At 46.5% G+C, this 22557-nt stretch overlaps 1 protein-coding gene across 1 annotated transcript; it reads left to right on the plus strand.

Moving 5' to 3' along the window:
* Nucleotides 1–6823: 6823 nt before the first annotated feature.
* Nucleotides 6824–21994, plus strand: LOC141201592 (uncharacterized). The gene is made up of 7 exons (XM_073663589.1): nucleotides 6824–6987; nucleotides 14264–14413; nucleotides 14543–14722; nucleotides 14806–14929; nucleotides 15013–15110; nucleotides 15309–15399; nucleotides 18257–21994. The coding sequence occupies exons 1-7, from the start codon at nucleotides 6826–6828 to the stop codon at nucleotides 19447–19449; spliced, it is 1998 nt and encodes a 665-aa protein (XP_073519690.1). The 5' UTR covers nucleotides 6824–6825; the 3' UTR covers nucleotides 19450–21994.
* Nucleotides 21995–22557: the final 563 nt, after the last annotated feature.

A 22557-nucleotide genomic window follows, 5' to 3' on the forward strand; every position in this document is an offset into this window, starting at 1 on the left:
CTTCCCTCATTAATCCATCATCAATTAAGCAGGTAAAAGGTCTGGAGCTGATTCCAGGTGTGGCATTTGTATTTGGAAACTGTTGCTGTTAACCCATAACACGGAAAAGAGCTCTCATGGAAGTGAAACAGACCATCATTATATTATATTAATATTAAAGTGTAAGAAATGCACAGTGGCATAAAGTAACCTCACCAGTCAAAAGGGAAAAACACTTCCGACGCACGTTTTGCATCTGGCTTCGTCATGGGGAGATGGTGGACTGAACAACCAGGCTATTTACATGTAGGACCCAATCAAAAAAGTTGTAACGCATGTGGATTCCTGCACATACAAAATCAATGGAACATCATCCAAGAAGCAGTAGTGACTTCAGACACTATCTTCAGATGGTCCGCCCACTGAAAACAAGGTGCCTGTGCGCATGATTGATGGTGCTGTTTTCATGTGATGCGACCAACACGTGAGAGGAAGCAGTCATCTCACCGGTGACGCGCCAATACTGGAGGTGCTGACGGATTCGGCACATAAAAAAAATCACATGATAATGAATAATGTGGTGGCAGAATGGGAAGTGATGTACGATCACATCATTATAGTCACGGTCATGTGGCTGGGCAGAGACGATCACATGGACAGCAGTCACATGATCAGTTCTTCACAATACAGATGAACAATGACCCAAAACATAGTGCGAAAGCAACCCTGGAGTTTTTTACTGTAAAGAAGTGAAATATTCTGTAATGGCGCAATGGTCACGTCAGTCACCAGATCTCGACCCCATCGAGCTGCATTTCACAGGCTGAAGACAAAACATAAGGGAGAAAGACCCACAAACAAGCAACAACTGAAGTCACTGCAGTAAAGGCGGCACAGCCTCACAAAGGAGGAAACCCAGCGTTTGGTGACGTCCATGGCTTCCAGACTTCAGGCCGTCATTGCTGCAAAGGATTCTCTACAAAGTATTAATGAGCATTTTATTTATGGTAAAGTTAATTTCTCCAATTACTTTTGCACCCCTGGAATGAGGAGGCTTCGTAGAAAAATGGTTGTAATTTCTAAACGTTTCACAGGAGATTTTTGTTTAATCCTTTTAATTAAACCTGAAAGTCTCCACTTCAATTACATCTCAGTTTCATTTTAAATCCAGATTAGTGGCCTGCAGAGCTGAAATCACCACGAAAATTCACTGTCCAAATATTTCTGGACCGAACTGTATTCATATATTTACACTATATGGACAAATATTGCATCTCTTGCCCCCAAAACAAAACCCAAAATGTTCTCCTGCCCCTTTTCCTAACTCCCAATCCCCAAATAGACAAGGACATTCGGAGTTTCCAATCCTCACTCTTTGGCCACGGCCCCACTATCAGTATTTGGTCAGTATTTTTTCTCAGGAGTGGGAGCCAAAACAGGTGAGGAACAATCAGAGAAAAGGTATAATAGAAACAAGTCACCAATTCTGCATTTATCACCCACTCCTGGTTTTGGCTCCCACTTCTGAGAAAAGATACTGACCAAATACTGATAGTGGGGCCGGGGCCTTTTGTAGATAAAGCATCTTCAGCCTCGGCTCTTTACCGCCTACAGACAAAATGGTGGGAAAACAAAACACTTTTTATTAATCCGTTATATTTTATTACAGTTTTTATTACAGGGAAATAACAATAAAATGCCCCCAATCCCTTTTCCCTTCACCCAATCCATAATGCTGGGGTAAGATTATCTCTACAGAGACCCCTGTACAGGAATATATGGGCTCCAGCGACATCACATCTATTATACAGAGAATAGCGCTATCTCCATAGCTCTGTACACAAGGACATAGAGATCAGACAAGGTCCTCATATTCAGGCAGCTTCTATTTTACTCCAACCCTCTTTATAAGAACAAGATCAGAGTCTCATTATACCGAGCAGAGAAGCTCCAGGGACAAAGACCCCGTCTGGTCCTAACACGCCGGGGGCCCGGAGTATCCAGCCACGGGGCCCAGATTCTCTCATTTGTGGCCCCAGCGTTTCTTGTAGAATAAATCCCTTTCTCATCCAGTCCTGTAGTAATGACTTTGTTATCAGGTTTTGTAGGAGGTTTCGTCTGACTCCATCTTATGTTATCAATATCTGTGCGAGAAACAAGAGACGTCCGAGCGCAGTTTTACCGAGTGTCCAGAGTCAGTTCTTCTACAGTCTGATAAAGAGCCGCGGTGTCTCCGACTGAACCTGGGGGTATACAGCTGTATACAGCGTACATACACGGCTCCGCTCCATACATACATGGCTCCGTACACCCCCAGCTCCGTACATACACGGCTCCGCTCCGTACACGCGCGGCTCCACTCCGTACGCCTGCTCCGCTCTGTACACACATGGCTCCGTACACCCCCAGCTCCGTACATACACGGCTCCGCTCCGTACACGCGCGGCTCCACTCCATACGCCTGCTCCGCTCTGTACACCTCGTACACGCGCGGCTCCGTTCCGTACGCCTCGTACACGCGCGGCTCCGCTCCGTACGCCTCGTACACACGCGGCTCCGCTCCGTACGCCTCGTACACGCGCGGCTCCGCTCCGTACGCCTCGTACACGCGTGGCTCCGCACGCCTCGTACACGCGTGGCTCCGCTCCGTACGCCTCGTACACGCGCGGCTCTGCTCTGTACGCCTCGTACACCCGGCTCCATTCCGCACGCCTCGTACACACGCGGCTCTGCTCCGTACATCTCGTACACGCGCGGCTCCGCTCCGTACACCTCGTACACACGCGGCTCTGCTCCGTACATCTCGTACACGCGTGGCTCCGCTCCGTACACCTCGTACACACGCGGCTCTGCTCCGTACATCTCGTACACACACGGCTCCGCTCCGTAAGCCTCGTACACACGCGGCTCCGCTCCGTACGTCTCGTACACGCGCGGCTCTGCTCCGTACACCTCGTACACACGCGGCTCCGCTCCGTACACCTCGTACACACACGGCTCTGCTCCGTACACCTCGCACACACGCGGCTCCGCTCCGTACACCTCGTACACACGCGGCTCTGCTCCGTACACCTCGCACACACGCGGCTCCGCTCCGTACACCTCGTACACACACGGCTCTGCTCCGTACACCTCGCACACACGCGGCTCCGCTCCGTACACCTCGTACACACGCGGCTCCGCTCCGTACACCTCGTACACACACGGCTCTGCTCCGTACACCTCGTACACGCGCGGCTCTGCTCCGTACACCTCGTACACACGCGACTCTGCTCCGTACACCTCGTACACACACGGCTCTGCTCCGTACACCTCGTACACACGCGGCTCTGCTACATCCACACTGTAAACCCCTCCTGACCCCACACATAAACTTCAGCTCATCCAGCACCATGACAACCAGCACAGCAGAGTCCTGCATCCACTGAGGCCCCTGATCATGTGACCCCTGACTCCTCCCCTCCTGTGACCTCATCACAGCTCCTGTGCGCACAGAGCAGCCATATATGTGGTGGCGGCTCTGCAGGTGGAGGTATGTGGAGACCCCCATTACTGGGCGCAGAGGGCATTAACCCCTTCAGCACGGAGACTCTTTTGGGGTCTTGTGTTGCCCCTTTATAAGAATCATAAGGTTTTTGTTCTGTTTCCTGTAATAGATACATACGACCCAACTATGGAGACAGGAAGGGAGGAAACGTATTGTTCTCATAGTACAGGACCCCCACAGTGTAATGCCCCCATTATACCCCTTATGCAGTATGTATGATGCCCCCACAGTGTAATACCCCCATTATACCCCTTATGCAGGATGTATGATGCCCCCACAGTGTAATACCCCCATTATACCCCTTATGCAGGATGTATGATGCCCCACACAGTGTAATGCCCCCATTATGCCCCTTATGCAGGATGTATGATGCCCCCACACAGTGTAATGCCCACATTATGCCCCTTATGCAGGATGTATGATGCCCACACACAGTGTAATGCCCCCATTATGCCCCCACACAGTGTAATGCCCCCATTATGCCCCTTATACAGGATGTATGATGCCCCACACAGTGTAATGCCCCCATTATGCCCCTTATGCAGGATGTATGATGCCCCCACACAGTGTAATGCCCCCATTATGCCCCCACACAGTGTAATGCCCCCATTATGCCCCTTATACAGGATGTATGATGCCCCCACACAGTGTAATGCCCCCATTATGCCCCTTATACAGTATGTATGATGCCCCCATTATGCCCCTTATGCAGGATGTATGATGCCCCCCACAGTGTAATGCCCCCATTATGCCCCTTATTCAGGATGTATGATGCCCCCACACAGTGTAATGCCCCCATTATGCCCCTAATGCAGGATGTATGATGCCCCCACACAGTGTAATGCCCCCCCTTATGCTGTATGTATGATGCCCCCCTCCACAGTATAATGTTCCCAAAGTACCACCTGAGGTTTTGCAGTTGGAATAATCCCTCTGGGATTGGTTTCCCTTTTCCTGCTCCCCTACATGTAGACCCTCGAGCATGTATACATGCATGTAGGGGACCAGGCCTTATTAGATATCGAGGCTTTGTACAGTAATATTCTGCATGAGGATGGTATCAGAGGAGTAAGACATTTCATAGAATCATAGAATGGTATGATTTCTTGAACACTTCTTGAAATCGAGATCAATAGAGTGTAGCAGACATAATGACTTCATGGTCGATCTTCTAAAATTCACTCTTACTCATAACTTCTTTCTTTTTGACAGGAAGTACTTCTACCAGCTCAGGGGTACTGCGATGGGGAGTCTCTGTACCTCCTTGTATGCTAACGTATTCCTGGGCTGGTGGGAGGAAACCACAATATTCTGGGATGATCATATGTGGTGGCATCCATATATTGGGGTGTGGTATAGATATATTGACACTATTTTTATCATCTGGTCAGAGACGAGTGAAGAATTTCTTGAATTTGTTAGAGAACAAATTTAATTATTACCAGTTCCTTTTCCTGGATGTACCAACCAAGAAAGTATGAGATGGGACCCTAAGGACACTCCACTACCATAAACCTACAAGCACTAATAAACTATTGAAGTGGGATAGTCACCACCCCATCATCCTTTAAAAAAAAAAAAAGCAATATCCAAGGGCCAATTTTTACAGTTGAGATGAAACTGCTCTAATGTCACAGATCTTAATATACAGGCAATAGACATGAACACCAGATTCATGGAAAAAGGTACCCGCAGTACATTTTGGATTCCACACGATTGTTTGCAGAAAATCGGGAGAGACAGACACTCCTCCATACCTAACCAAGACACCAAGAAAAATATGGGATAACACCAGTAATAGGAACTTGTGACAATCAGAGTGACCTTAGCTTTAATGTACTCAGAAAACCCTGACCGACCTGGACCTGAGGGTGCTGTGGGATCTACTCCCACAATAACTTCCCAGGCCTGTCTGAACACTCCTAGCCTGTTTGACCGCCTCTCTGGGGGCCGTATACCCAGACTTGCTCCTGTATATTGTTGCAGTGTCAGTTCCTGTCTGAACACTCTCCTAGCCTGTTTGTCTCTGTGTCCGTATCTTCCCTTTTCCTCCAGTCTCTGAACCTGCACCTAACTCCTACTCTTTGTCTCTGTACTTCTGTTGTGAGTTTGGAGTCCACTCGCTACTTCATTGCAAGTACCTTGTGTGTATCTGGTTCTGCTTCACCCTTCCAGTCTGTTCAGTGTGAACAGAGCCCTGTCCTCTCTGCTCTGCCTTGCTCACCGCTCAGGCTGTTCCTTCTTGCTCACCGCTCCGGCGGTTCCTTCCTGCTCTGCCTTGCTCACCGCTCCGGCGGTTCCTTCCTGCTCTGCCTTGCTCACCGCTCCGGCGGTTAATGCCTGCTCTGCCTTGCTCACCTCTCCGGCGGTTCCTGCCTGCTCTGCCTTGCTCACCGCTCCGGCGGTTCCTGCCTGCTCTGCCTTGCTCACCGCTCCGGCGGTTCCTGCCTGCTCTGCCTTGCTCACCGCTCCGGCGGTTCCTGCCTGCTCTGCCTTGCTCACCGCTCCGGCGGTTCCTGCCTGCTCTGCCTTGCTCACCGCTCCGGCGGTTCCTGCCTGCTCTGCCTTGCTCACCGCTCCGGCGGTTTCTCCCTGCCCTGCTTGCTCACCGCTCCCACGGTACCTCTCTGCTCCGCCTTGCCCACCGCTCCAGCGGTTCCTCTCTGCTCTGCTTGTCTACCTCATCTGCGGTTCTGTTCCTGAATCCCAGTCTGTACTGGACCCTATCCCGCCTGTGCTCCAACCTGCTAGTACCTCCCCGTCTGCACGCCAGCCGTACTTGTCAGTACCCTCCTGTCTGCATACCAGCCGTGCCTGCCAGTATCCTCCTGTCTGCATGCCAGCCGTGTCTACCAATACCCACCTGTCTGTGTGCCAGCCTAACCTGCCTGTTCCTGTATTCCCCGGTGTGGGTCAACAGCCGTGTCCGGGGTCTGGCCTGGAGTAGCACCTGGTCCCTCTGCTCGGTTCCTCCCTGGTGCACGGCATCGTTAGCCATCGTGCTACCTTGGTCGGATCGGGTTGACGCTTAGTTACGCCCCTCCAGGCACTCTCTGGTTCATGGCACAGTGGAATCACTAAATCACGCACACGCCAGTCAGCCCGGGCGTGTGCATAACACTGTTTAGTAATACACAAGGATCACCACACTTGTTAGTCTCTAATTATGCAATAGGGGTCAAATATGACCATTTAGGAATATACTGTGGGCCACCATCCCATATTTTTTGTAATGATAAAGTAGATCTACATGCCTGTTGCATGATGTGAGGATGTGCAATACTTGTTTTTAGTCTCCCATGACACTGATCTCAGAGAGAGGATTTTTCTGTTGGTGGAATGCAATCAATACCATGTGCGCTCTGGAGTGGAATGCAGACATCTGGGCATGTGCATTTGTGGACAATGATCCTAGAGGCGCTCCTGCGTGGAATGATAACTATGGGCATGCACAGTCACAGGTATGAGTGGCGCGGCGGCAATCAGTTTATCTGGCGTTTCAGTGTAAAGCACGTCACTTCCCGACATGCACACTAGGGGATTGACATTATCGGTCCTCTAGCTCATGAGAAGTAGCGTAGGTGCAGTACATTATTGTAGACAGACTCCATTCTGTATATCCTGTGACAATTCTCTAGGAATGGAAATGGGCCTCCTAGTCTGGGAGGGGTTTTGGATGAAGTGGGCTATTTAAACATGGATACCTGGCTATTAGGCACACTATGCTGAACATCATGAATTATCATCACTGTATCAAGCCTCCAGATGAATCTACTGGGGAAACGCATTGAGGCGGATTATTGAAACATTCTCTGAGTACCATACCCTTTCCTTTATACATATCGTAGGGGTTTTTCTCACTTGGGTGCGACGGGAGGAAAACATGAGGCATGTTCCTTTAAAAGTTCATGTGGGTTTATTGCTTCATAAACCCAGAAGCCAAACAGAAAAGCAAATAGCCTTTAGATCAGGCAAACAAAGTAAATGTTCTTAGCAGGTCTCTGCTCAGCCAGACTTGTGTGGCACACAAGCTGGGGTAGCGTCCAGTGTCCTGGCTTGGTCTGAAGACAAACATACACAGGAGGTCTTCTCCCTCCAAACACACAGACAATGTGCCAAACAGCAGCCTCCATTTTATAGGCTGTTAACCACACCCAGAGGTGAGGTATGTGGGTAGCTGGACCCACCCATTCTCTTTTAGCTACCCGTAACCCGGCTCCCAGGTGCACCAAACGATCCTCTTAGTGCTTATGTGCCCTAGAGAAACACTCCGGGTTACATCACAGAGACTATCCATCTCTGTGATAACTCCCATCGACTACGCGACCATTAGCCACCTTACATGTATCCCCCCTCTGCCTTAAGCCGTGGGGCTTGGGACCTTCTTCTACCAGACAAGGGATTCTGGAGAGGGCATCGGCTTTACCATGTAGCTTCCCTGCTCTATGTTCTACATGGAAGTGGAAGTCCTGTAGGGCTATAAACCAGCTGGTGACCCTGGCATTTTTCCCTTTGTTTCCCTTATCCATCTGAGTGGGGCATAGTTGGATACTAATTTAAATTTTCGACCTAACAGTACGGTAAGGTGTCCACTGCCCATTTTATGGCCAAGCACTCCTACTCTATGACTGAATAATTTTTCTCGCAGGAGGACAGCTTTCTACTCAGGTAGAGGACAGGGTGCTCCTCCCTGTGTATCTCCTGGGAAAGGACTGCTCCTAAACTGACATCTGAGGCATCTGTCTGGAGTATAAACTCCTTCTTGAAGTCCGGGGCAACCAGGACCGGTTGCCTACACAGAGCCAGTTTCATCTCTTGAAAGGCCATCTCTTCCTCTGCAGTCCACTTGTCCATGGCTGATTTTGTCCCTTTAAAGGAGGTCAGTCAGGGGTGCGGCCATCATGGTTAAGTTTGGGATGAATTTTCTGTAGTATCCCACGATTCCCAGGAAGGCTCTGACTTGCTTTTTCTACAGCGGTCCACTTTAGTAAGCTTCTTATTTTCCCCATGGCACATTTCTTCGGGTTTATTGAAAACCCTGCCTTCCTCAGAGCATCAAACACAGCCTGGACTTCTTCCAGATGACTCTCCCAGTCTGGTCTAAAGATAATAATATCGTCCAGATATGCTGCAGTATATTTCTTATGGGATGCAAGGATGCGATCCATGGCTCTCTGGAAGGTTGCAGTGGCCCCCTGCAGTCCAAACGGCATCTGGATATACTGGAAGCATCCGTCCGGTGTAGAAAACGCAGTCTTCTCTTTGGCTCCCTGTGCCATGGGGATCTGCCAATATCCCTTCGTCAGATCCAAGGTGGTTATTTACCTTGCTGGCCCAAGCCTCTCGATCATCTCATTGACGCGTGGCATGGGATATGCGTCAAATTTGGAGCCCTCTTTCAACTTCCGATAGTCGTTGCAGAATCTCCGCTCACCATCGGGCTTTGGGACCTAGACGATCGGGCTCGACCAACCGCTCTTGGATTCTTCAATGATACCGAGCTTCAGCATACGAGCCACCTCTTTTGGAGATTAACTCTCGTTGCGCCTCCAGTATCCGATAGGGCTTCAAGTTCACCCGCACATGTGGCTCCGTCAGAATCTCGTGTTCTATGAACCTTGTGCAGCCTGACAATTCCGAGAACAGATCCTGGTTCTTCTGCAGCAACTCCCGACACTGCTGTTTCTCAGCCTTCATTAGCATTTCCGCTATTGCGCCAACGTCACCTTCTGGGTTGCCCAGCTAGCATGGAGCGTCCACAGCTTCTCTGTCTTGCCACGGCTTGATGAGGTTGACGTGGTATATCTGGTATGGTTTACGTCGTCCCGGTTGATGAACCTTGTAGTTCACTTCACCCACTTTTTCCAACACCTCATATGTCCCTTGCCACTTAGCCAAGAACTTACTTTCCACCGTAGGAATTAGCACGAGGACTTGGTCTCCCGGATTGAGTTGCCTCACTCTGGCTGACCAGTTGTAGACTCTGGCATGAACTTCTTGTGCCTGGAGGAGATGTTATTTTACGATTGGCATCACCTTCGCAATCATCTCCTACATCAGAGCGACGTGCTCGATAACGCTCTTGTGGGGCGTGACCTCTGCTTCCCAGGTTTCCTTTGCGACATCCAGGAGACCCCGCGGATGTCGGACATGCAGGAGTTCGAATGGCGAGAACCCTGTAGAGGCCTGTGGAACCTCTCGGATGGAGAACAGATATGGTAGGAGACAGTCCCAGTTTCTGCCGTCCCTTTCTATGACCTTCCTCAGCATACTCTTCAGAGTCTTGTTAAACCGTTCGACAAGGCCATCTGTCTGAGGATGGTATACTGAAATCCTCACTTGGGAGATTTGCAGGACATTGCATAACTCCCTCATCACCTTACTCATAAAGGGAGTTACCTGGTCTGTGAGTATCTCCTTTTGGTAAGCCTGTTTGGGAAAACACGTGGACCAACTTGCAGGTTATACTCTTTGCAGAGGAGTTTCTCAGTGGAATCTTTTCAGGATAGCGTGTGGCATAGTCCAGGATAGCCAATATATATTCATGCCCACGAGCAGATTCAACCAGGGGACCGACCAAGTCTATATCAATTCTCTCGAACGGCACTTCAATAATGGCCAAATGGCACGAGGTGACTTCGAAAGTGAGAGGTGGGAGTGGTTAACTGGCACATAGGGCAAGACCTGCAATACTTAAATATTTCACGGGGACATCCGGGACAATAGAACCTCTGCACGATCCGTTCCTGCGTTTTTTTTCACTTCCAGATGTCCCGTCCCCCCCAAGACATGTGAATGGGCCATGTCCAACACCTTCCATCTAAAGGGGCCCGGCACTATTAATTGCTCTACACGCTCTTCCCTCACTTTCTTGACCCGGTACAACAACTCCCCACTCATCATAAAATGGGGAAATCTTGTGTCAGCCCCTGGCTCCTGTGCAACCCCATTTATGACAGTGACATTATTAAAGGCTTCCTTCAGAGTTAGGTCTCTATGCTGGGCAGACCCAAAATTCTCACTGGTCACTCCTAACTCCGGAATGGCAGACTCTGGGGGCGCTACCTCCTTATCCTCCACAAGGACACAATAGGGAATCCTGTCAGACTCTGGATGTGGTGATACCTCATCAAGGTTAACTGGTTTCTTATCTGAGCCAGCAAGCCGGGAACCCTTCCCCCACAGATCCCAAAACAAACAAAAGTCCCAGCCTATAATAATAGGGTGCAATAAGTTCTGAACGACGCCAACCTCTTGGGACTCAGTACTGTGGGCCGTTTCAATGTCCACTCTGGCCATGGAGTAATCCTTAGCCTCACCATGAATGCACTGAATGCCAACTTTTTTCCCCGGGATCATTTGTGAGGAAGGGTGGTCCTCATAAGGGTCACCAGAATCCCGGAATCTAGCAGTGCCATTAACTCCCGTCCGTTCACCTTCACGTGATATGCTTGTGGCCCCTCGCTAGGTGAACAGTTTACACTGCAGGCCAGATAAGCATAATATGAACAACGGCATCCTATGCTGCAATCCATCGGCTCAGGGATCAGGGGACAACGGGCGGCTATATGGCCTGGGCCTCGGCACCTCCAGCAAACAACGTCACCCGTAGGGACTTTGGATCCCCAGTATGGAGTGGGCTGCCTTCCCAAGGAATCTTCAACTCCCTGGTATCTCTCGACCTGTCTGACCAGTTCATCCACATTCTGGGAATCACCCTTGGCAACCCAAGTCTGTATGGACCTCGGCAGGGAGTGCACAAACCGGTCCATCACCACCCGCTCTACCATCTGCGCAGGCGTAGAGGATTCCGGCTGCAGCCAGTTCTGAACCAGGTGCAACAGTTCAAATATTTGGGAGCGAGGTGGTTTGTCCCGGTGATACGCCCAGCACTGAACCCGCTGTGCCCTGATAGTCATTGTCACCCCCAAGTGCAAGAGAATCTCAGTTTTTAGCTTGCCATACTCTTTGGCGTCCTGCAAAGCTAAATCATAGTACACCTTCTGGGGCTCTCCCATCAAGTATGGCGTCAGTACCTCTGCCCAATGCTCTGGCGGAAGTTTCTCCCTCTCAACGACCTTCAATGTCATCCCCAGGGGTCATTTTCTGCAAAGCCCGTCTTACTGCCTTCGGGACGTGGGAGTCATCAGCCGGACCTGGGTTTGGGGCATTCTTCCTGCCCTGGATGGCGGTTGCCAGAAGCTGCATCTGCTGCCATTGTTCCTGCTGGTGCTGCTGGATCTGCTGTAGCAACAGCCTGTTGGTCTCCTGTTGCTACATCTGGCGATGCTTGATGGCTTGCAACAGACTTCACCCAGGACATGCAAGTTTTCCTGTAGCAGTCACACATCTCTGCTGGGAACACTGCCCGCACGTCTAACACCAATTGTAGAGGTTTTACTCACTTGGGTGCGACAGGAGGAAAACGTGAGGCATGTTCCTTTAAAAGTTCATGTGGGTTTATTGCTTCATAAACCCAGAAGCCAAACAGAAAAGCAAATAGCCTTTAGATCAGGCAAACAAAGTAAATGTCCTTATCAGGTCTCTGCTCAGCCAGGCCTGTGTGGCACACAAGCTGGACTAGCGTCCAGTGTCCTGGCTTGGTCTGAAGACAAACATACACAGGAGGTCTTCTCCCTCCAAACACACAGACCATGTGCCAAACAACTGCCTCCATTTTATAGGCTGTTAACCACACCCAGAGGTGAGGTATGTGGGTAGCTGGACCCACCCATTCTCTCCTAGCTACCCGTAACCCGGCTCCCAGGTGCACCAAACGATCCTCTTAGTGCTTATGTGCCCTAGAGAAACACTCCGGGTTACATCACAGAGACCAGCCATCTCTGTGACACATACCTCTCATCGACTACGCGGCCATTAGCCACCTTACAATACCTTGATACATATCTGGTTTTATGACTTCCCCACGGCTGATTAAAGGGAATCTGTCACCCCCTGGGACTTATCTGACCTCTAATATGGACATACAGGTGGTAGAAATGTGAATCTATACATCTATGCCTCATATTAGAGGTCTGTTTGTTGTGAAATGGCTTTTTATTCAGTGAAGATTCCTATGCTTGCTGGCCAGGGGACGGGAAGAAATCCCCGCCTACTGTGTTGATTAAAATATTTCCCCCCTTTCCTGCATGTCACAGTGCCCTGTGACGTGCAGTCGCCATGTCCAGATCCCGCGCCTGCGCGCTTTTTATGGTAGTGCCGCACTTGTACTCTGTACTATGCAGCCATAGTACTGCAGAGATCTTGAGCCAAGGCGCCGGGAATTCACCGTGACTCACCGGCACCTGCACACAAGATCCCTGCAGTACTATGACTGCATAGTACACAGTACAACTGCACCTTCCGTAAAAAGTGAAGTGCGCGGGACCTGGACATGCTAACTGCACGTCACAGGGAATTTCTTCCCGGCCCGCAAGCATCGGAATCTTCACTGAATAAAAAGCCATTTCACAGCAAACAGACCTCTAATATGAGGCATACAGGTAAGTATAGATTCACATTTCTATCACCTGTATCCCCATATTAGAGGTTAGATAAGTCCCAGCGGGTGACAGATTCCCTTTAATCAGCCATGGGATAGTCGGTTGAGTGGATTCCCTTTAATAAATACTCACTTAGCCCCATTCTTCGTGCAGGTACTAATGAATCCAGGACCTATGAGATTTTTACCAAATGATAGTTGGATAGTTAGGGGTGTATCATCCATAGCGTCTTCCCACACGGCCACTATGGTGCCCGTGAAAAAACACAGAATTTGAGCTTGGTTTTAGTTGGTATCCATGCAGCACATAAATGTATGTTTACTAGGGCCATTAATCAGAAAAAAAAACTATAAGAAGAAAAATGGTCATAAACCCTGCTGTAAATAAATAAATAAATAAAAAGCAAAAGTGCATTTAAATAAAATAGGGTTCTTAGCAACACTGTTTTTGATCAAAAATAGCATGAAAGCTATCCCACCATGGCAAGGTGCACCCATTCAGGATAGGCCTGCTATGTATAATAAAAACCTTACCATGTGTCAAAGCCTCAAACTTCTGTGTGTGAATCAGACATGAGATCTAACGTGATAGAAGATTACAGTCCGGGGAAGACGGGAAACATTCATATAGACCAGTGTTCCCCAACTCCAGTCCTCAAGGCCCACCAACAGGTCAGGTTTTCAGGATCTCCTTAGTATTGCACAGGTGATGGAATTATTGCCTGTGCAGGTGATGGAATTATCACCTGTGCAATACTAAGGAAATCCTGAAAACATGACCTGTTGGTGGGCCTTGAGGACTGGAGTTGGGGAACCCTGATATAGACGGCCTGTGGAGATGTAGTCAGTGAAGCACTCTGGCTAAATATGTTTCAAGAGCCGTAGTAGAAGATGAATATGTCGTCCTCATCATGAAGTAGTTATTTCTCATGTCACGTGTAATGAATATCTCCTGCACCTATGCTAATGCTGATTCTAGTGTTGGTAAATGAGGCGAGAATTAGCAATAAGGAAGATGAGTCTTTGAGAAATGTGTTCAGCTACAGACTCCAAGAAAGAAACTGCTTGCTGTCTGTGGCCTAAAATATATAGGTTTTATTACTAGATGTAAAGAAGAAAACTAAATACTGTAAAATAATATATCTCCTCATATGTTTCCTTTTATTATCTCCAGTAATTGTATTATTACACAGGATTTTTATGATGTTACATCGGCTCATCATCTTCTCATTCAGGTCCCTACAATATCAGATCCTCTCAGTGAAGATCTTCTATTTAAGAGAATTTTCCTTATGGACCCATCAAAGATGGATATGGACAGAGATAAGATGGCGGAGAGGATATTACACCTCACCCTAGAGATCCTCTTCCGGCTTACTGGAGAGGTGAGAGATTCTGATGACGTCACATTACATCATTCTTATCTATGGGAATAACAGATGGACAGAACTGGAGAGGTGAGGACTCTGGAAATGTCTGTAGTGAGATTTAATAATGTGTCTCTCCATAACCAGGATTACACATTAGTGAAGAAGACCGCTAGTGTATGCTGTCAGGCCCCTGTGTCTAAGGGATGGGAAAGACCCCTGAGCCCAATCACAGGGCCTCCATCTCACCCCTTGATACATGAGGACATCAATGACCAGAAGATCCTAGATCTCACCTACAAGATGATTGAGCTGCTGACTGGAGAGGTGACACTGCTGGGAATACTGGGATATTATACAGTAACGCTATGAAAGGATCGGGGGGATGACTGTATCATTATATGTGTCAGGTTCCTATAAGATGTCAGGATGTCGCTGTCTATTTCTCCATGGAGGAGTGGGAGTATTTAGAAGGACACAAAGATCTGTACAAGGACATCATGATGGAGGTTCCCCAGCCCCTCACATCACCAGGTAATAGACAGGACTAAATACACACGGCCTATAATTATCTGTATGTAAAGAGTGAATTCAGTCTCTGTATGTGTTTCTTCCAGATCTATCCAGTAAGAGGACAACACCAGAGAGATGTCCCCATCCTTTTCTTCCACATGACTGTAAACAAGAAGATCCCAATGTTCCTCAGGATCATCAGGTAGATGGAGAGAAGGTGTCATGAGATCTCCCCTATGATGTGTAGACGGCTGTGAAGGTCTTGTGTTCAGTCTTGTTTTATCCACCAGTATTATATGTTTTCTATTTGTGTAATGAGAACGGTGGAGATGACAGGATTAGAGCTGATCATAGATGGGACTTCTCCATCTGTCTGTGACTTTTACAATATTTGTTTCAGGGTGAAGATCTGACCCATATTAATACTACAGAGACATATGTGAGGGGTGATGAGCGGTGTAAAGAGGAGATTCCTACATATGACTACCCAGGTGAGTAGTGACCACTAAATGCAGAGAAGTCACAGATTCTTCTCAGTCACCGGCTGTGGCTGCTTTATCGGTTGTGTAGTCCGGCTGTATTACTATCATGTGATCACCATTTTGCCTCTAGACCACAACATTCTCTTCCACCCAAAACTGTTCAAATGATTTTGGGCATTGAAAGCTTTTTCCATAGAATTTACAACCTGGAGGATCCACCTACCCCCTGTGATTAGGAGATGTTACCTGCCCAGATCTGTAAACCACAAAGCCAGAAAATCACTTGAAGAAAAATATGATGGGACTGTAAGTGAAAGCAGAGGGTAATGATGCTGTTGGCTTCCTAGATCCCTGATATCTTATTGGATGAATCTACCTTCTCTCCCTTCTGTGCTGCTGAATGTGCTCATATGGTCCCTACAAGACCAGGTCCAGTCTTTCTGGCCAAACTTCACATTTATGATCTACAACATTAAATTTGCAGTGAGGGCCAAGTGTGAATGTCTGTACAATAACAGCAGAGTTTCCCTTTATCCTGACTTTTCAGTTTCTTTTAAAACCGGCTAACTTCAAACCAGATTGTGATAAACTAAACAAAAAAAAACATTACACCTGTGCCACGATATATCTCTAAGATAAATTTAAGACACCTCATCTCTGCATTATTATAAAAAGTTTTCTTTGAATGTCTAATATTTCTTCTTGAAAATCATCTGACAGAAAATATTGTCCCTTACGATAGTTTAGATTACGAAGAGCCCCCGAGCCCCATACTCTAATTACCCCAGAGAGGTTTCACCACTAGTTACTCACTACTTACTGATGGAGACTGTTGAGTTTGATCATTTCAGTAGATGTGTTATTGTCTATACTCACAGTTTTGACTATAGTAGTTAGTACCCAAAATACTCTGATTTAACCCCTTCCTGCAGCCAGTTTTGTGTTCCTATCTAGGCCCAGTTTTCAAATCTGACGCGTGTCACTTTATATGGTGATAACTTTGGAATTCTTCTGTTCGTTGTCACCTGGCAGTTCAAAAGATGGCTACCACAAACAGGCTTGGTGCTATCTACTCCATTTTCCAGATCCCAGGGTTTGCCTTGCTCATCATCCTTTAACCCCTCTACATGGATTTGGACTTAGACAGAGACCCCCTAGGCTTGGGCCACAGTGTTATCTAATGTTCTGTGGTGTGAGATGGCAAGAAGAATAGTCAGATAGCCGGGTCAGAACATGGAGGTCAGAGAAAATACAAATTCACACAAAAGTAGTCAGTAAATGGGCCGAGGCCACAACAGGAAACAAATACACAAGCCGGGAGCTGAGCACAGAGGACTGAACCAGAGGAGAACAAGGCTGTATCTGGCAGCTTCCCGCAATATGCTTCCAGCTTTAGTAGGGTGCGGTGCTTTCCAAATGGCTGAAGCAGGGAGCAGATTACTCCAGCTGGACAGCACACACACCCATACTGGCAGAGTGGATGGTACTACTGGTCCCAGTCACCCTAATCTTAGTGGCTGGACAGAGCCTGCGCCGCCCAGAGCTTCTGGTTCTGACGTCTCCTCCATCACCAGCGCCGCCTGCAGGATGAATAAGGCAGCTCCTGGTGAGAGTAGCAGACGTTGCAGGAGCAGATCCCAGAGGAGATGGGACCCACTATTTGCAGAAGCCCTAATGTGACCAAATGTCAGAAAACCAGAGCAGTAGAAATCCCCATAAAGTGACTCCATTTTGGAAATTATAACCCTCAGTGAAATAATCTATAGGAGTAGTGACTATTTTGACTTCACAGGCACTTTCCGGAAATTAGCACGCAGGATGATGGAGAGTGAAAATTACAAATATATAATTTCATTACCCAACACATAGTGCCCAGATTGTGCTCCAGGAGACACACACCGTAAATTAAGTGGGTTCTTCTCACTATAGTAATGCCAAATACATGGATGCTAAATGTGTTTTGAGCACACTGCAAGGCTCAGAAGTGAGGGGGAGATCTGACTTTGGGAGAGCGGATATTGCTGGATTGGGTTATGGAAGTCATGTTGCTTTTCAAAAGCCTTTGAGCCACTAATAATGTGGAAACCTCTGGTTTTCCATTGACAGATGATGGATCTGAGTGGGGACTTGTTTTTTGTGAGATGAGTAGAAGTTTTTATTGGTATTATTTCACCTACATAACATTGTTTGGTGGCTTTTTATTCCATATTTGGGAGGCAGAATTAACAAACAGTTGGACACTACACTCCACTGGTTCATCCTATGAGGTTTTCTATTAGACTGTGAACTGTCATTGTCTTGGTGAATAATGACGGCTAACATAGGGCAAAATAAAAAAAAAAATCACAGAAAAAGATACAGCCTTACCAACACCAAATCATATAACAAATGCACTAGCAGGATGCCACAGACGCCCATGATAAAGGTGGGGGCAGCGCAGGTGCAAAATACTTATGGAGCAACCACTCACAATCGTACCAATTCATGGAGGGAGTGGTTGCCTAGTATTAAAGATGCACACAGATGAAGCTTGCATAGGACGCCAGTCACACAGGTAGTTTTGATGCACAGTGTCTGACTTAGGATACTGATGATGTCCATACTGGGTAGGAAGGCTGCCCAGCACTATATAAGTGCACCCCACATGGACAGACACCCCAGTACACCCAACCAACACTAAAATGCTAATGCATTTGTTATCTGATTTGGTGTTGGTATGGCTGATTTTTTCTGTGATGTTTTCTTGCTAAATAATGATACTTTTACATAAAGTACATTTTTACGGAGAGTTTAAGTAGCAATATTCAACAATATAAATTTTAAGGATATGTTATTCATAAATAATAATTGGTTTTATTCTTGGCAGATGACTGTACCAGGAGATCAGTGGGACAGCTGACATCTTCAATTTTTAAATCAGATGATCTTGAGATCACACAGGATACAATTGAAGTGAATGCCATTGCTCCAGATATACCATCATCCATTCACAGCAAAGATCTGTCATCTGATCATTTGAAACAGTTCCTGTCTTCTGATTCATTACCGACTGCTAAGGAAAATCAAAGTCACAAAATAAGCATTAAAAAACAAATTGCTCCTAAAGCAAAGAAGCCATTTTCATGTTCAGAATATGGAAATAGTTTTTCCCTCGAAAAGTCTTCTCCTAAACATCAAAGCATTCACACAGCAGAAACTAGATTTTTTTGTTTCAAGTGTGGGAAATTTTTTAACCAGAAATCAGATCTTGTTAATCACCAGCGAAGTCACACAGAGGAGAAGCCATTTTCTTGTTCAGAAAGTGGAAAATGTTTTACAGAGAAATCAAGTTTTATCAGCCATCAGAGAAATCACACAGGGGAGAAGCCTTTTTCCTGTTCAGAATGTGGAAAATGTTTTAGCCGGAAATCAGAATTGGTTAAGCACCAGAGAACTCACACAGGGGAGAAGCCTTTTTTCTGTTCAGAATGTGGAAAATGTTTTACAGCGAAATCAAGTTTTATCAGCCATCAGAGAATTCACACAGGGGATAAGCCTTTTTCCTGTTCAGAATGTGGAAAATGTTTTATCCGGAAATCAGATTTGGTTAAGCACCAGAGAACTCACACAGGGGAGAAGCCTTTTTTCTGTTCAGAATGTGGAAAATGTTTTACAGCGAAATCAAGTAGTATCAGCCATCAGAGAATTCACACAGGGGAGAAGCCTTTTTCCTGTTCAGAATGTGGAAAATGTTTTAGCCGGAAATCAGATTTGGTTGAGCATAACAATACTCACACAGGGGAGAAGCCTTTTTCCTGTTCAGAATGTGGAAAATGTTTTAGCCGGAAATCAGATTTGTTTAAGCACCAGAGAACTCACACAGGGGAGAAGCCTTTTTTCTGTTCAGAATGTGGAAAATATTTTACAGCGAAATCAAGTTTTATCAGCCATCAGAGAATTCACACAGGGGAGAAGCCTTTTTCCTGTTCAGAATGTGGAAAATGTTTTAGCCGGAAATCAGATTTGGTTAATCACCAGAGAACTCACACAGAGGAGAAGCCTTTTTCATATTCAGAATGAGGGAAATGTTTTACAGCGAAATCATGTTGTATCAGACATCAGAGAACTCACACAGGGAAGAAGCCTTTTTTTTGTCCAGAATGTGGAAAATGTTTTAGCCGAAAAATAGATTTGGTTGAGCACAACAGAACTCACACAGGGGAGAAACCTTTTTCCTGTTCAGAATGTGGGAAATGTTTTGTGAAGAAATCATCACTTCTTAGTTCCCAAAGTACTCACACAGACGAGAATCCATTTTCATGTTCTTAATGCGGGAAATGTTTTACACGGAAATCAACTCTTAAACTTCAGAGGTCACACAGGGGAGAAGCCTTTTTCATTTTTAACCGAAAATTGTATCTTCATAAAGGGGTTGTCCACTACTAGGACAACTCCTTCTCATTCCTAATGTTTGGTCTTGTTAAAATAAAAACACTCATACGCACTTCCTGTTCTGGCGCTGTTCCATTGGTGTCACAACTCGCGTTTCTGTAAGGATGTTGCATCATACAAGATTGTTACATCACACAATCCTGCCCCCAATCAACGCCACCTTTAGACGCATTGTACATCAACAGGAAGGACATGGCCTGGACATAGCACCAAGAGAATGCACACACTGAAAGCACTCTCTTCAGACCATGCTCCTTGGGGAATTATAAGCAATTTACAGCCTCAAACATGACTTTCGATATGGAAAAGAAAGAAGAGATCAGAGGTTAATCTGAGGTCCTCCACCTCCGTCAGCATGTCTGGTATGCAGCGTTTCTTATGGAAGGTCTTATCTTCCTGCTCCGGAGCTATTACTGCCTGAGCTCAGCATGGAAAAAGAAGCATCCTTAACCCTCATGATGCCAGACAGCTCCAGACAGTAAGTCCTGCACCAACTTCTCTCTTAATGTAGGCCTCACAAGAAAACAGCTCCATAAATCTCCCTGTACTCTCACCAAAGCCCCCATGCTGAGCAGTGCTTGCTTCACAGGGACATTTACCCCACAGCCACAGGTTATTCTGATATGGGGAACAACATAACTTATTTGTATATCAGATTGCGTCTATCCCTACTAAAGAAGATATGGAGCAATATATTCAGAGGCTGGAGACCACATACATTACTGAAATACGTCCCCTCACTTCTATCCTGTCACAGCTTACTGACAAGGTACAGAGATTAGAGGATAATGTCGTCCAAGTTAGAGGCCATCATAATGCTCAGAAACTAACACTGGATCTTCACAGCCAGTAAATAAACCATCTGTTTAAATCACAATAATATCTGGATAAGGGGTATACCTGAAAGCATCAATGCACAAGTGATTATGCCAACACTGCGATCATTATTCATAGTATCCTTGGTGATCCTATTGATAAGGAGGTGGAGATTTATAAGGCGCACCGTACAATAGGCAATCATGGCCCAGATCCTGAGCATCCAAGGGACATTATCTGTCGCATACATTTTTTCAATGTAAAAGAGGCCATTGTGAGTAAAGCAGAGGAGTTGGGTCCTGGTGATTTCAATGGAAAACGCATATAATTGCTCACATATCTATCCTGAATGACACTTGCTAAAAGAAGGGTATTGAAACCACTACTTGATGCCATCCGGGAAAATGGCCTGATGTACTCCTGGGGGTACCCATTCCAGCTGTATATTTTCAAAGATCCAAGCAACATGAGACCTATTTGTGATGCCCTGGACATTCCATATATCTGACTGGCCAACTGCTCCACCATTGCCACAGAGAGTTCCAGCATGTCACAGAAGGCGTTCAATGGATCATGAACTTGATGGTGATGCAGCCAGATGGGAAAGGAACCTGCCAATCATATGAGCTCCTGAAATGAATCTTGTCTTCCCTGATGAGAGACAGTTTGCAGATGCTTACTTATTTCTTTAACCCCTTTAAAGCCCATGACATACTAATACGCGTCAGTGCCCTGGGCTTTAAGAGCCTGACCCGTATTAGTACGTCATGGCGATTGCGCGCGCACACAGGCTGTGCGGGCGCGATCGCCGCCGGGTGTCAGCTGATTGTTACAGCTGACACCCGATACTATGTGCAGGGAGCGGTCCTGCACCACCCCCAGCACATTAACCCCCGCGATGCTGCGATCGAAGTTGATCGCGGCATTGCGGGGGCAAGGGGAGGTGATCGGCGATACTCACCTCCACTTCCGGCTTCCAGCGCTGTCTGAAGCGGCTTCCCGGGTGTTGCCATGACGACCCGATGTCGTCATGACAACATCCGGGTCACCAGACAGCAGGAAGATTGCTTGGACATGCGCAGTGCATCTCCAAACAATCTTCTCCCTGTCCAGCGCTGACAGCCTGCATGGCACAGGGATGGTGCTGCATTCCTGTGCCATGCAGGCGATCAGAATAAAAAAAGTGAAAGTCCCATAGTGGGACAAAGTAAAAAAGTAAAAAAAGTGTCTGAAAGTGAAAAAAAAAATTAAAAAAAAATTGTAAAAATATAAAAAAAATAATCCACTAAAAATAAAAATATAATGTACCCATCAATAAATATTATTATGAAAAAAAAAAAAAAAAACAATAAAAGTATACATATTTGGTATCGCCGCGTCCGTAACGACCTGACCTAGAAAACTTCCACTAGTTAACCCCTTCAGTGAACACGGTAAAAAAAAAATAAAAAAACAAAGCAAAAAACAATGCTTTATCATCATACCGCCAAACAAAAAATGGAATAACACGCGATCAAAAAGATGAATATAAATAAAAATGGTACCGCTGAAAACGTCATCTCATCCCGCAAAAAACAAGCCGCCATACAGCTCCATCATCTGAAAAATCAAAAAGTTAGAGCTCTCAGAATAAAGCGATGCAAAAAAATATTTTTTTCTATAAAATAGCTTTTACTGTGTAAAAGCGCCAAAACATGGAAAAACTATATAAATGTGGTACCGCTGTAAACGTACTGACCCGAAGAATAAAGCTACCATATCAATTTTACCACACGCGGAGCAGAATAAAAAAATGTAAAAAAACACAATTCCTGAATTGTTGGTTTTTGTTTATTCTGCCTCCCAAAAATAGGAATAGAAAGCGATCAAAAAATGTCACGTGCCTGAAAATGGCACCAATAAAAACGTCAACTCATCCCG

The sequence above is a fragment of the Phyllobates terribilis genome, unplaced genomic scaffold, assembly GCF_046119375.1.
Source record: "Phyllobates terribilis strain yellow unplaced genomic scaffold, ASM4611937v1 Scaffold_119__1_contigs__length_5224398, whole genome shotgun sequence".
NCBI lineage: Eukaryota > Metazoa > Chordata > Amphibia > Anura > Dendrobatidae > Phyllobates > Phyllobates terribilis.

Bases quoted from the DNA above. Each gene is read 5' to 3' on its own strand.
- LOC141201592 (XM_073663589.1), top strand. From the start codon at position 6,826: ATGACACTGATCTCAGAGAGAGGATTTTTCTGTTGGTGGAATGCAATC. The intron at 15,111-15,308 runs GTAGATGGAGAG...TATTTGTTTCAG, and splicing joins ATGTTCCTCAGGATCATCAG to GGTGAAGATCTGACCCATAT. The intron at 15,400-18,256 runs GTGAGTAGTGAC...TATTCTTGGCAG, and splicing joins TCCTACATATGACTACCCAG to ATGACTGTACCAGGAGATCA.